At 34.6% G+C, this 15,812-nt stretch overlaps 1 protein-coding gene across 3 annotated transcripts in view; it reads left to right on the top strand.

Moving 5' to 3' along the window:
- Nucleotides 1-15,421, top strand: part of LOC106668239 (epidermal growth factor receptor) — a 179,155-nt gene extending 163,734 nt beyond the window's left edge. Inside the window, exons 3-19 of one of the 3 annotated variants that reach the window (XM_014396785.2) lie at nt 1,384-1,546; nt 7,268-7,440; nt 7,505-7,830; nt 7,890-8,087; nt 8,262-8,584; nt 8,642-8,877; nt 8,954-9,080; nt 9,149-9,425; nt 9,979-10,320; nt 10,393-10,523; nt 10,593-10,863; nt 10,940-11,225; nt 11,284-11,514; nt 11,571-11,854; nt 13,747-13,948; nt 14,010-14,180; nt 14,258-15,421. In XM_014396785.2, coding sequence (XP_014252271.1) covers nt 1,384-1,546; nt 7,268-7,440; nt 7,505-7,830; nt 7,890-8,087; nt 8,262-8,584; nt 8,642-8,877; nt 8,954-9,080; nt 9,149-9,425; nt 9,979-10,320; nt 10,393-10,523; nt 10,593-10,863; nt 10,940-11,225; nt 11,284-11,514; nt 11,571-11,854; nt 13,747-13,948; nt 14,010-14,180; nt 14,258-14,499 — 3,983 coding nt within the window. In that variant the 3' untranslated portion in view covers nt 14,500-15,421. Of the gene's footprint in view, nt 1-1,383; nt 1,547-7,267; nt 7,441-7,504; nt 7,831-7,889; nt 8,088-8,261; nt 8,585-8,641; nt 8,878-8,953; nt 9,081-9,148; nt 9,426-9,978; nt 10,321-10,392; nt 10,524-10,592; nt 10,864-10,939; nt 11,226-11,283; nt 11,515-11,570; nt 11,855-13,746; nt 13,949-14,009; nt 14,181-14,254 lie in introns of all 3 variants that reach the window. The other 2 variants (XM_014396784.2, XM_014396786.2) reach the window with 2 other exon arrangements.
- The last annotated feature ends 391 nt before the right edge of the window (nt 15,422-15,812 follow it).

The raw sequence follows: 15,812 nt of genomic DNA, 5'->3' as shown, positions 1-15,812 counted from the left end.
CATCTCAACCAAAAACCTTAGATAAAAAGAATAATTAATATGGTCAATTATAACCACTATATGGACACCAAAATATGGATTATTGGAAAAAAAATTGAACTATAATTGCTGTTTTTTTCCATACACCTAAAATATCGAAAGACGAGTGTTAATACCCTTAAATATCTGTACTCTTTAAAAACAATGGGAAAAATCTGTGCTACTTTCCATGTTTTTTTCCCCACACACCTAAAATATCGAAATATAAGTATCGATACCCTATCTATATTGTTTAATCGGAAAAAGTTGTATTCTAAGAAAAATCAAAAAACTGCGAGAAAGTTGAACAAATCTATTTTTCCATTACTCGTTTAAAATATAGAGTAAAACGTATCGATACTTGGTATTATGTAGTTAGGATCTGAACCAACAAAGAAATAAAATGTGAAAAAAGTTAGTTGAAATGCTAAAATATTGAAAGGCACTTATAAAAAATCTAGTGACCCAAAGTGATACATTTTTAAATTTTAACTACAAATCCAAAAAAATAAAAATAGGTCGAAATGCAACTTACAAAATTGGGATATTATCGTTCTCGTCAAAAATTAATTCCAGGTAGTATAAACGTCTTTATCTCCCCCATTTCTCTCCCCTCTAAATTGTCGTCGATAAATTAATTATGTATTAATTTCTCCTCACCGTCTTCGTGTGGGAATCGGGCCATTAGGAAAACAATCGCTCGTCATAATTCCGTTCCTCGTGACGCAAGGAAATTTGCATAAACCTAGGACGGAAGGTGCACAGAGCATGGAGTGGAGGGCGGCGTAGGAGGTCGCCAACGGTCCCTAACTGGACCAGACCAGACCGACTCACCTACAAATTACACAATAGCACCTTAAACACGTTGAATAATTTACAACCCTTAGACCTGATCTCATACGGTTTGATATTGACTCCTTGAGGCCGGGTTTTTTTTTCTTAATGGGCTGAGAGGACACTAGTTTGTTTATTGCCAGCCTTCTTTTGATTCTTTTTTGTTTTTTAATCAATAATCATTAAGTAATTAGTTTTAGCACTGTTCACCTTTTATGTAGGTTATGCATAGTGTAATAAAACCGATAGAGTAAATTGATATTCTTAAGACATCTTAAGAGTACTGCTCTGAAGAAGTTAAGCACTGTCGGGACCTCCTTCAGCAAATAATGTACCAAATTTTTGTTTATACATGGATAAAAACCTATACAATTCTTCATATTTCATTGCATTTAGTTTATAGTTGTAAAAGAAAAGTTCGTGAAATATTGATTTTTTTTATGTATTGTAATCGACATGACACCATAATTGCCATTTCTCGCATAGATGAAAATTTAGATATACTTATGGTTTTTTTCATTTTTGTTTCAGTCTGCATCGGGACGAACGGTCGTATGTCAGTGCCGTCAAACAGGGAACACCACTACAGAAATCTAAGAGACAGGTACACAAACTGCACCTACGTAGACGGCAATTTGGAGCTGACATGGCTTCAGGACGAGAATCTGGACCTCAGCTTTGTCCAGTACATACGGTAAGTCCGTTTATCATCTGGCTCTTTGTCGTTTCGGGTTCGTTCTAGAAACTCTGGCCGACGTAAATCAAATTTGCTGTTTAGACGGATCGAATTACGCGCTCGGACGCCTATCCTAGGCACGGTTGTCGTTTTACCCTGTGTCATAATGTTTCTTATCGGAAAATACGGTGTAAAGATTAACACGGTCCGTGCTAAGCTAAACGCTTCTGGTAATGACAGCAGCGGAAAAAATAGCTGACCGCGCAGGGGTGGAAAAATTTATCTCATTTTAGCTATTCATTTTATTTTTGTTCTAAGACTCCACCACCCTGTTTGGACGGGTCAGGATTATTTTATTATTCAAGTTAATCTTAAGGTCAATTTTTAGCCTACATGGAATATTTTTTCCACATATAACGATCCAACATCCAAGACATTTTTTAAATTTAATTGTTGGTTAAGCCCCATATCTTTTTCTGTTTAGTATAGTTAACATGTCAATTAATTAAATCTCATTTTTTTACGATTTTTCACCTTGGTGGGCTCAAAATTGAAAGATGAAGTTCATCTCATTTTAGCTGATGATTTATTTTTATGTTAACTCACCACCCTATTTGGACGGATAAGGATTTTTTTTATATATTCTATTTAATCTTCAGATCAATTTGTAACGTATATGAATTATTTTCTCCTCTTTTTTTTCTTACAAAAACCACAGATTTATCCATGGCTAACTAACTATAAACTTGAGGTCAATTTGTAACGTATATGAATTATTTTCTCCTATTTTTTGCTTTTAACAACCACCATTTTACCATTGCTAACTAATTACTACTAATAAACATATTGATTTATTTTTTGGATAAACCTCACATACTTGCAGAAAAAGTTATGATTTTTCTCCTTGATCACGTCAAAATTGAAGGATGAAAGGACTTTATCTCATTTTAGCTCATGGTTTATTTTTATTTTAAGTCATCGCCCTGTTTGGCCGGATCAAGATTTTTTTTTATATACTATTTAATCTTCAAGTCAATTTGTAAGATATATGAATTATTTTCTCCTATTTTTTTTCCTTTTAACATCCACAATTTTACCACGGCTAACTAATTACTAATAATAAACACAATTATTTATTTTTTGGACAAACCTCACATACTTCCAGAAAAAGTTATGATTTTTCTCCTTCATCAACTCAAAATAGAAGGATGAAAGGACTTTATCTCATTTTAGCTGATAGTTTATTTTTATTTTAAGTTACCCTGTTTGGATGGATCATGATTTTTTTTATATTCTGTTTAATCTTCAGATCAATTTGTAACCTATATGAATTATTTTCTCCTGTTTTTTCCTTATAACAACCACGATCTTACCATGGCTAATTAACTTATAAATACATTCATTTATTTTTTTGTTAAACCACCCTTTTTGGACGGCTCAGGATTTTTTCAAACCTTTAACCTACATGAACTATGTTCTCTCTCACTCTCTCTCTCTTTTTTTTTACCCTCTTAAAACAACCACAGATTTGACCATGGCTAACTAATTATAACCGCATAAATCCAAGACATTTTTTAAATTTAATTGTTGGTTAAGCCCGTTATCTTTTTCCATTTGGTGTACTTATCATGTCAATTTAAATATCCTTTTTAACTATTTTTCTCCTTGATCGGTTCAAAATTGAAGGATGAAAGGACTTTATCGCATTTTAGCTGATGGTTTATTTTTATTTTAAGCCACCGCCCTGTTTGGTCAGATCAAGATTTTTTTTTTTTAAATACTATTTAATCTTCAAATCAATTTGTAACGTATATGAATTATTTCCTCCTATTTTTCCTTTTAACATCCACAATTTTACCACGGCTAACTAATTACTAATAATAAACATATTGATTTATTTTTTGGATAAACCTCACATACTTGCAGAAAAAGTTATGATTTTTCTCCTTGATCACGTCAAAATTGAAGGATGAAAGGACTTTATCTCATTTTAGCTCATGGTTTATTTTTATTTTAAGTCATCGCCCTGTTTGGCCGGATCAAGATTTTTTTTTATATACTATTTAATCTTCAAGTCAATTTGTAAGATATATGAATTATTTTCTCCTATTTTTTTTCCTTTTAACATCCACAATTTTACCACGGCTAACCAATTACTAATAATAAACACATTTTATTTATTTTTTGGACAAACCTCACATACTTCCAGAAAAAGTTATGATTTTTCTCCTTCATCAACTCAAAATTGAAGGAACTTTATCTCATTTTAGCTTATAGTTTGTTTTTATTTTAAGTCACCACCCTGTTGGATGGATCATGATTGTTTTTATATTCTGTTTAATCTTCAGATCAGTTTGTAACCATTATGAATAATTTTCTCCTGTTTTTCCTTATAACAACACAATTTTACCATGGCTAACAAACTTATAAATACATTCATTTATTTTTTTGTTAAACCACCCTTTTTGGATGGCTCAAGATTTTTTCAAACCTTTAACCTACATGAACTATGTTCTTTTTTTTCTCTCTCTACCCCTCTTAAAGCAACCACAGATTGACCATGGCTAACTAATTATAACCACATAAATCCGAGACATTTTTTTAATTTAATTGTTGGTTAAGCCCCATATCTTTTTCCATTTAGTATACTTATCATGTCAATTTTAATATCCTTTTTAACAATTTTTCTCCTTGATCGGTCAAAATTGAAAGATGAAGGACTTTATCTCATTTTAGCTGATGGTTTATTTTTATTTTAAGACTCCACCACCCTGTTTGGACATGTCACAATTTTTTTATTTATTATTATTTTATGTTAATTTTAAGGTCAATTTTTAGCCTACATGGACTATTCCCCCCACTTCATATTACGATCCAACATCCAAGACATTTTTTAAATTTAATTATTGCTTAAACCTCATATCTTTTTCTATTTAGTATAGTTAACATGGATGGAAAAGGATTTTTTTATATATCCTATTTAATCTTCAGATCAATTTGTAACGTATATGAATTATTTTCTCCTCATTTTTTCTTATAAAAACCACAAATTTCCACCATTTTACCATGGCTAACTAATTACTGATTATAAACACATTGATTTATTTTTTTGGGTAAACTTCACATACTTCCAGAAAAAGTTATGATTTTTCTCCTTGATTGGCTGAAAATTGAAAGATGAAGGACTTTGTCTCATTTTAGCTGATGGTTTATTTTTATTTTAAGACTGTTTGGATGGATCATGATTTTTTTTATATATAATTTTATTTTCTCCTGTTTTTTCTTTATAACAACCACGATTTTACCATGGCTAACTAACTTATAAATAATTCATTCATTTTTTTGTTAAACCACACATAATTGCAGAAAAAGTTATGATTTTTCTCCTTGATGGGCTCAAAATTGAATGTTTAAGGACTTTATCTCATTTTAGCTTATGGTTTATTTTTATTTTAAGATTCCACCACCCTGTTTGGATGGATCATGATTTTTTTAATATATGATTTTATTTTCTCCTGCTTTTTCCTTATAACAACCACGATTTTACCATGGCTAACTAACTTATAAATACATTCATTTACTTTTTTGTTAAACCACACATACTTGCAGAAAAAGTTACGATTTTTCTCCTTGATGGGCTCAAAATTGAATGTTTAAGGACTTTATCTCATTTTAGCTTATGGTTTATTTTTATTTTAAGTCACCGCCCTGTTTGGTTGGATCAAGATTTTTTTTTATATACTATTTAATCTTCAAATCAATTTGTAAGATATATGAATTATTTTCTCCTAATTTTTTTCCTTTTAACATCCACAATTTTACCACGGCTAACCAATTACTAATAATAAACACATTTTATTTATTTTTTGGACAAACCTCACATACTTTCATTAAAAGTTATGATTTTTCTCCTTGATGGGCTCAAAATTGAATGTTTAAGGACTTTATCTCATTTTAGCTTATGGTTTATTTTTATTTTAAGTTAACCCCCTATTTCGAAGGATCAGGGTTTTTTTATATTCTATTTATCTTCAGATCAATTTGTAACATATAACAATTATTTTCTCCTCTTTTTTTTTCTTATAAAAACCACAGATTTGGCCATTGCTAACTAACTATAAACACATTTTATTTATTTTTTGGACAAACCTCACATACTTCCAGAAAAAGTTATGATTTTTCTCCTTGATCGGTTCAAAATTGAAAGGTGAAGGACATTATCTCATTTTAGCTTATGGTTTATTTTTATTTTATGTCAACCCCCCATTTGGACGAATCAGGTTTTTTTTTATATTCTATTCATCTTCAGATCAATTTGTAACATATATGAATTATTTTCTCTTGTTGTTTCTTATAAAAACCACAGATTTAACCATGGCTGACTAATTATAAGCACATAAATGTAAGACATTTTTAAAAATTTAATTGTTGGTTAAGACCCGTTATTTTTCTACCTAATTGTTCAAAATCAAAAGATAAAGGAATTAATTTCGTTTTAGTTCTTTGTTTTATTTTAATTTTAAGATATTTTAATTTTAAGACATCACCCTGTTTGGATGGGTCAGGATTTGTTAAAATAATAAACAAATAATAATTTAAATAAAATAAAATAATAGTTTAAATTAGGTCAATTTGTAACACATATGAATTGATGTTTAGTTGAAATAAAAAATAAATCAATAAAATGTAGGATTTATGTGTTTATAGTTACAGAAAAAATTAGATAAATTCCTTCATTTTTCAATTTGAAGCCTTTCATGGGGCAGTATATTTAAAGATATAAGTAAAATACAATGTTGACATGTAAAGTTTGAAAAAGAAGTTTGGTTCATTCAAGCATTCAGCTCAAGAAATGTTAGCTTACATAAATGGTAAAAATTAGAAAATTTTTGTGCGTCACTGAGTTTTTAGGCATTCTGAACTCCACTGTCAATTTTTCATTACACTTTCATCTAAAAATTGTGAGCTCTGTTCGGCGAAGAACCTGTAATTTGGTCCTTTTCGAATATTGCGGTCTGCCTATCATTGTTGCTTTGGTCCGTCAGGCGCTTTTCTACTTGTCTCGCCACCTTCAGTAGTAAATTTTAACCGAAGTTATTATTAAAAAAATTAAAATGACGAGAAGCCAAAATCATACAAAATAACTTAACTATACCGTACCCTTGTCCTGCTTTTCCAAACCTCCCAGATTATTTTTTAGCATACACATGTGTATACAAACAAATTTGATTTACTATTTGGTTTCACAATAGTGGGTTAATTCAAAGAGGACTTGATTTCAATCAGTTCAAACCAGCTGGATTTTTCTCCGTTAACACTTTCAACACATTCTTCCTCTTTGTTAAATTCAGACCTTAATGAATTGTAATCCTAGTTTTGTTCGTTCGCCTAAAATATGCAATTATTGTATGTCGTTTTGTTTTCATGAGGGTAAACCGATTCTTAGTTTTCATTACAAATCAATAATATGTTTGCTAGCATTTGTCTTGGTGTGCCTTTCCTTTCTGGGTCGGTCTGTCAGACTCGTTTCAGCATATCGCCTTCTTCGGCGTGTCAAACCAAGATTGGTAACAATTATCAGACCAAGGGAAAAAGTCTCACATATATTGTTGTTACCCAAAGTGTAGTTTTCATCCCTTTCTTTTAACTTGTGTTTATTTATTTAGAAATTTATATTCTAGATTATTTTACTTTAAAAATGTGAATAATATTTATAATGTGTTATTTTTGTATGTTTAGGGAAGTTACAGGACATGTTCTTATATCACATGTCGATGTAAAGAAGATAGTCTTACCAAATTTGCAAATAATTCGAGGGAGGACACTGTTCAAACTGAATGTAAATCCTCAAGAATTTGCCCTCTTGGTCATTCTGTCCAAGATGCATACACTGGAGATGCCGTTACTACGAGGTACGTTTTTTTTTTTTTTTTTTTTTAAATCGAAATGTTTTATTTGATTTTTTTCCCTCGTCAGACATTTTAGCGGGAAGCGTCGGGATGTACAACAATTACAACTTATGCCATATGAAGACAATAAACTGGACGGAAATAATAACGGGGCCAGGTTCAAATTTCACATACGTCTACAACTTTACAAACCCAGAAAGAGAATGCCCGCCGTGCCACGAATCGTGCGAAGCCGGCTGCTGGGGCGAAGGCCCGCAGAACTGCCAACAGTTTTCAAAACTGAACTGCAGCCCTCAGTGCTACCAAGGGCGCTGCTTCGGACCCAAGCCGAGAGAATGCTGTCACCTGTTTTGCGCAGGCGGCTGCAGAGGCCCCAAACAAAGCGATTGTTTGGTACGTACAATAATTTCAAAAATACCTATTGTTGTCTTTTTATAATATATTATTTTTAGGCCTGTCGTAATTTCTACGATGACGGAGTTTGTACCCAGGAGTGCCCTGCAATGCAAAGGTACAATCCTATCACCTACTCCTGGGAAACTAATCCACTAGGAAAGTACGCTTACGGAGCTACATGCGTCAAAAACTGCCCAGAGCATCTTCTAAAAGATAACGGAGCTTGTGTTCGGAGCTGTCCTCCTAAAAAAAAGGTAAATTAAAATCAAAGATTTTTCTTTTAGTTCTTAAACAGTTTTGAAAATTTAAAAAAATATATGAATTATACATGCCACAGTGGATTTGAAACACTAGGTAAAAGAAAGCAAAATATAACATAAAAATTAATTTGACCCAACGGTTAAGTTTAAAAATTGCAATTTTTACAGGCTGTGAATGGAGAATGTGTGCCATGTGATGGCCCTTGTCCAAAAACCTGCGAAGGTTCTGTTAACTCAAGCTCTCCCCAAGGAATGGTACACGCCGGCAACATAAATTCTTTCAAAGACTGCACTATCATCGAAGGTTCGTTGATAATCCTCGACCAGTCTTTCAAAGGTTTCCAGCAGTTCTACAGCGACTTCTCGTTCGGTCCTCACTATCCCGAAATGCACCCGGATAAATTGGAAGTGTTCAGCACTTTGAAGGAAGTTACCGGATACATCAATATACAGGGTTCTCACCCTGATTTCACCAACCTTTCTTATTTCAGGTATGTTTCTCGACGGTTCAATCAGTTTTGCAATGTTTCACCGGTTTTTTTTTTCAGAAACCTTGAAGTTATCGGTGGACGTACGCTGACTGAATACTTCGCTTCGCTCTACATCGTGAAGACTTCGCTTAAATCTCTTGGGCTGAGATCGCTGAAAAAAATCAACTCGGGTACCATAGCTATTTTAGAAAACAAAGACCTTTGCTTTTCACAAGGAGTAGACTGGTCAGAAATCAAAAGATCAGCCGAACATGGGACACTTCTTCAAAACAACAAACCCGAAGCTGATTGCAGTAAGTATCAAAAATATATTTTGATTTAATTGCTTTAAACATGTTTTTTAATTTGTATTTAATTTCCTTTTATTAGTAACTGAAGGACTTGTCTGTGATCCTCAATGCTCGTCTGAAGGATGTTGGGGTCCTGGCCCTGATCAATGTCTCTCGTGTGCTAATTACAGACTTGGGACCACTTGTCTGCAAGATTGTGATTTAGGGTAAATTTTGATATCTAGTAATAATAACATAAATGTATGTAAAAACTGATTAATTGTTTTGATCTCAGGATGTACAAGGCGACAAATAAAGTTTGTATGAAATGCCATGAAGAATGTGCATCTACATGCCATGGACCCGGGCCGGGAAAATGTACCAGGTGTAAAAATACTAGAGATGGACCGTTCTGCGTACCTTCCTGTCCAGATAGCAAGTACAACGCGAATGGGGAATGCAAGCCTTGTCATACCAATTGTGTGTACGGTTGTAAAGGACCTAACAACACCATCGGCCCGGGCGGATGCAATTCTTGCGATAAAGCAATAATCAACGGGGACATTTCAGTCGTAAGTTAAAACTTGAAATTAAAATTAATTAAGGTTTTTAGTTGAGATAAAAAAGTCAATAGCACGAGCGGGATTCGAACCCACGATCTTCGGCTTGATACGCCGCTGCTCTACCACTTGAGGTGTCGGGACCTCGATCCACTCTAACACTAACTTCCCATCTCAACCCCACCTTTTGAATCTTCTCTCCTTTTTGCCATTTTTCAAATGTCGTGTAATCGGATTGGATTCTCGCCAACAAATCCGTGGCCATTTCATTTGTCGCCGAGAATCCAATCTGATTACACGACATTTGAAAAATGGCAAAAAGGAGGGAAAATTCAAAAGGTGGGGAAGTTAGTGTCAGAGTGGATCAAGGTCACGACAGCTCAAGTGGTAGAGCAGCGGTATCTAGCCGAAGACCGTGGGTTTGAATCCCTCTCATGCCATTGACTTTTTTATCTCAACTAAAAACATTAATTAATTGTAATATATTAATTGGTCAAGCGGACCACGAAATTAGGGAATTACTTGAAATTAAATTTATACAAAATTTACAATATTTTATGTTTAGGAGCGATGTCTGCAGAAAAATGAGTCTTGCCCTGAAGGCTATTACTACGAATATGTTGGGCCTCAAGAGCAGGATGCTCTTTTGAAACCACTCGCCGGTAAAGCGATCTGTAGAAAATGTCATCCGAGGTGTCGCAAGTGCACAGGTTACGGATTCCACGAGCAGGTCTGTCAAGTTTGCAGCAACTATAAACGGGGTGAACAGTGTGAGGATGAATGTCCAAAAGATCACTACGCCGATGAATCATCTCAACGGTGTGTTCCTTGCTCAATGGAATGCCGAGGTTGTACAGGGCCTACCAATGCACATTGCTTAAGATGCAGAAACTACAAAATATTCACTGTAATTTTTATTTTTTTATTATTTTTTTATATTTTATAATGTGATTTTTAAATGATTATTGATAATTACCAGGGAGAAATAAAACCAGATAACACCACAAGCTTCAACTGTACTGAATCATGCCCTCCAGAAGCTTCTCATCGCGTCTTTCCAGAAAACGGCGAAGAGCCTTATTGCTCTGTCGATCCTGTTGGACCGCATTTGTGAGTTGATTTGCTCGAAAGTTTTTCAAATAAACTTAGGACGAAATTTAAGAATTGCGGTTGTTACAGGGGAGAAGAACAAACGTCGGCGATGTACTACATGGCCAGTGGAATAATCGGTTCGTGCATCCTCATAGTCTTCTTGATTGCCTTGGTGTACCAGTGCCGGTTAAGAATAAAAGAGAAGAACGCCGCTAAAATGTCAATGATGCTACAAGGCTTGGAGCCGCTGCATCCAACAAATGTAAAGCCGAACCTTGCCAAACTTAGAATAGTAAAAGAGGCTGAAATGAGAAGAGGGTGCGTTCTTGGATACGGCGCATTTGGAACTGTTTATAGGGTGAGTTTTTTTTTTACATTAAATTTATATATTGAATTCATATTAGGAAAAATTCTATTTATTTTATTATTTACAGGGTGTCTGGGTTCCTGAAGGTGAAAATGTTAAAATACCCGTTGCCATTAAAGTGCTTAGAGAAAGAACTGGAGCGAATACAAGCAAGGAATTCTTGGATGAAGCTTACATAATGGCAAGTGTCGAACATCAGAACCTTCTTCAGTTATTAGGCGTCTGCATGACGTCCGAAATGATGCTAGTAACACAGCTAATGCCTCTCGGATGTCTTCTCGACTATGTCAAGAACAACAAAGAAAGAATAGGCTCGAAACCACTGTTGAACTGGTGTCACCAAATTGCTAGAGGTATATTTACGCTGTTTATTATGAAAAACTTCTGTTTTATAATCAATATTTATTGCAGGGATGGCGTATCTTGAAGAAAAACGGCTCGTCCATAGAGATCTCGCCGCTAGAAATGTACTCGTACAAACTGCTAGCTGTGTTAAAATTACAGACTTCGGTTTGGCAAAATTGTTGGACATCAACGAAGACGAGTATAAAGCAGAAGGTGGCAAAATGCCGATTAAGTGGTTAGCGCCGGAATGTATTACAATGAGAACATTCACACATAAAAGCGACGTTTGGGCTTTCGGTGAGTTAATTTGTTTTATTTTATGCAAATAAAAAAATCAATGAATTAAATTTCAGGCGTGACGATTTGGGAGTTATTGACATACGGTGCAAGACCTTATGAAAATGTACCTGCAAGAGAAGTTCTTGAACTTCTTGAAAAAGGGGAGCGATTACCACAACCCCACATTTGTACAATCGATGTATATATGTCTATGATTAAATGCTGGATGAAGGATCCAGAGAGTAGGCCGAGTTTCAAGGAACTGACCGACGAGTATGCAAAAATGGCCAGAGATCCTGGAAGATACTTGGTCATCCCTGGTGATAAGTTGATGCGACTTCCTTCTTACTCTTCTCAGGTAAGTACCAAACATAGAAATCCCCAAGTAGAAAATCACCTGGACCTAATTTCATCTATTCTACATCCAACCTTCCTCAGGAGACCATAGTATTTTTAACCATAGATGCATTCTACATACTAATAGAATCCTCTCTTATGGAAGTGTACTGGTTATTCTTAAAGCTCATAAACCTCCCAACCACATATCCTCCTACAGAACCATCAGTTTTCTTCCTTTTATGCCCAAAACATCAGATCCTTTTAAAAGTTAAATATCCTAGTTTCACATATTCCTTCCCACTTAATCAGCGTCCATCCCAATCATTCCATGATCCTGCAAGGTTTGAGAATCATTGACATTTCCTTTGCTCTAGAGGAGAAAAAATTGATTTGGTCCCCCCCCGGATACAGCCAAGGCTTTAGAGACTTAAACGCTTCCCACCCATCCTGTAATCATATTTAATTGAATTCTGCTTCAGAGGGAGTTGTGGATATCAAACCAATAAAAGCCGGCATCCCACAAGGGAGCATTCTTTGTCCCATCCTTTGTACCATTTATACCACTGACTTACCTATAAATCCGAATACCATTGGATGATACCACAGGTTTAACTTCTAACCTGAATTTTGCCCAAATCTGTAGGAAAATGCTTGAGACAAAAATCATGGGAAAAAGGGTGGCATTGTGTTGGGTGAAAGGGCATACAGGCTTATGGCAAAATGGAACGGTGGATGCATTTGCAAAGAAGGCTGCAACATCAGGTCCAACCCTTGACATTAAAATTCCTAAAGATGACAGGAAAAACTTTTTGGAAATGTTTTGTAGAAATCTGTGGCAAGACAATACAACGCATCAAATGTTGGCAATTATTATAGATCACTGTTCCCTGAGCTCAAGAAAAAACCATGGTTTTTGGAAGGCGATAGCCCAGAAGGAATGTCAAAGGAGTTCTATTCTAATATTTTTAGACTGAAGACAAATCATGGCCTATGGGGTAGCCATACCTTCTTGTAACAAGAAGAGAATCGGTTTGGCAATGTCTCCGAACTGTCCCACTTGCAATTGCCCTTCAAATCCCTTCCCAATTTTTGAATGTCCAGAATACGTAAATGAAAGAGTCAAACTGCTAAAAAATCTGAGCAAAGTTCCAAACATTTCCAAACCAATAAACTTAGAATCTGTACTAATTAAGCAACAATCCATCAGCTTTCAACGTAATCTATGGATTTCTAAAGTCGATAAACGTTTCTTTGGCGTCCTGGTCCTGGTCGGCCGATCTCACTCGACAGTAAAATGAAAATAGAAAACTTCATGGATAATATGCTAGCGTAAACCCCCCCCCCAAAAAAAAACCTGAATTTCCAAACCTCCAGGTCCAAGAACATCTTGAGTGCAAAGATGCTTCCACTAGGTCTGTATCAGCTGTTCCAATTTGAGAATCATTGACATTTCCTTTGCTCTAGAGGACAAAAAATTGATTGGGTGCATTCCTGGGTACAGCCAAGGCTTTAGAGACTTAAACGCTTCCCACCCATCCTGTAATCATATTTAATTGAAATCTTTAAAAAAAATCCTCACACTTAAGAGAACTTGGACAACTACAAACTCTTTTGATTGAAATCTGTCCATCAAAACTGAACTAAACTTAAACAAGACATAACTGCAACCGCTTTGGACATACAGAGTGGACTTGGGTGGTTCTGCCAAGCCTTATCCAGCAAATCCAAATTTTCTAATCAAAAGTTCTTTGATAAATTGTTAAAGGTCTCTATGTTCCACCCTGACCTTTTGATCCATCCTAACCATACTGCCCAAGCCTTATCTGCACTTTCTTCATCTTAAACTACATTGATCTTGAGATTTTCCTTATTTATTTAAACAAAAGTCTGATTTTTTTCTTCTTGTAATAGGAATGTGGGCATGATGATAAGGATCAAACATCAGCAGAGGGAGACGAACCAGACGGAGAAGAATATTTACAGCCTAAAAGCAGAATGGGAATCGTCAACCCATCTCCACAACCTGAGTCTCCTTCTCAAGTACAATCGAGTTGGGATACTCTTAAATTTTCACAACCCCTTCGATACTGCTCTGACCCAGTAGCTCTACGAGGTACGTTCGAACTTTTCTTATCCGCCAAAAATACAGAATTTTTATTAATTATATTGTTTAGATTGCGAGTTGGGGATCGGAGACGAATGTGCAGGAATTAGAAGGGAAGCGCATGTCGGTGATCTCAAACTGGACCTTCCCCTTGATGAGGATGATTATTTGATGCCGTCTCCTCAGCAAAGCCAGGCGACGACAGCTTACATGGATCTCATCGGTGACTCCAAGTTGCCGGGTATGTCTCTTTCAATACATTATTTTTGAAATTTCCGTTTAAGTTTGACTAACGGTTTTTTTTTTAACCAACAGCAGAACACTCCGATAGAAACGGAATGCTGAGCAAATATCCGGATTTCATTCCAGCACAGTCGGCAGTGGTCGATAACCCGGAGTACCATTTTGTAGTCGATCAGACGCTGGGCATCCCACACCCAGCACCTGTCCTTCCACACCAAAAGTCGTCGGAGGAAGAATCCGATCACGAATACTACAACGATTTTGACAGACTGAAAAGAGAACTTCAGCCACTGAGAAGAAACGAGACGACAGTGTAAAAAGTGCGACAAAGTACGTTCAAAAAAACGAATATACTTTATATTTTGAACGGTTGACTTCGTGTTGTACCAACCTGTAAAGCTAATTAATTTATATAAATATGTGTAAATACAGACTTGTTTTGAAAACAAGATTTTTTTCACATCCAGTAAAGTTAAACTCGTATAGAGAAAAAAATGTATATAACTATAGTTGGCCATATTCCAAACTTGCAATATGTTGAAAATGATGTACAAATTATTTAACACCTGTATTACAGTTTTGACTGATATTTTACATATGTAGTTTGTAAAGGAAATGCCATTTTTTTTATACAAAAATAAGTATTGTTTGTAATAATTTGTATATTTTTGGTGAATTCCGGCAATAGATGAAAGGTGTTGACAAAAATGTGCCATTTTACGTGTGGCTTTATTTTATTTTATTAATTTTTTTTTTTAAATATTTGTATTAGCACTAGTACAAGAATTAATACGAATTGGTACAATTGCCACTATTTCTTAATAAATATGTAAAATGTACTTATTATTATTTCTTTTTACTTATTAAAAGATATTTCGGTGAATTTATCAGAGGAGGATCATTTAAATTTTATTTTTCGTACAGACAAAAAAATTTTAAACATGAAATAATGTTCTCCTCGTTGTAATTCATCGATAACACAAAAAGACTGTGATAATGTAATATAATTTTTTTGCTCTTTTTAAGCCATTGGTCAAGACCAAGAATTCAGTGCCTGTTAACATGCAATATTAACTAGTTAGGAAGCGTTAAATACCCAAGACACTTCCGATGAAATGTTTTACTGTAATGAACTAGTAAAATGTAATGAGTTCTAATTGTAATTACTTTTTTTTTTAACATGAACGTTATGTAAATTATATATTTTTCAAACTTGTTTAATAAATTATGTTGTGTATTCTCTGTAAAAAAAATAAAAAATAAAATAAACGTTGTATTTAAATAAGATGGCCCATTTTATTAAGATCCGTATTTTTTTTTTTTTTTTTGCAAAGTAAGACTGTTGCAAAGCGCTGTTTTTGATCCCCTGCTTGCCACGACTTTCTTTTTATGGTTTTCTTTTTTGTAAGCTTTCTCCTTTTTACAGCCAGTATACAAATTTTATTTTATTTCCCATATAAAATATTGAAGGCACTCACAAATCAAGGAAAGCAACAGTCTGTCGAGACCTTCCACAAGGCGCTGTTGGACATTTTCCAGGTCATACCGCACAAAGCAGTTTAGTTCAGCAGCCCCCACTGCTCAAATTTTATTCAATTTATTTTTCTTACGATAAATAAAATAATTACGA

The sequence above is a fragment of the Cimex lectularius genome, unplaced genomic scaffold (genome assembly GCF_000648675.2).
Source record: "Cimex lectularius strain Harlan isolate CLEC.00 unplaced genomic scaffold, Clec_2.1 scaffold71, whole genome shotgun sequence".
In the NCBI taxonomy this organism is placed as follows: Eukaryota; Metazoa; Arthropoda; class Insecta; order Hemiptera; family Cimicidae; genus Cimex; species Cimex lectularius.
The sequence above is the reverse complement of the archived record's forward strand: the minus strand, read 5'-3'. Positions and strand labels throughout refer to the sequence as shown.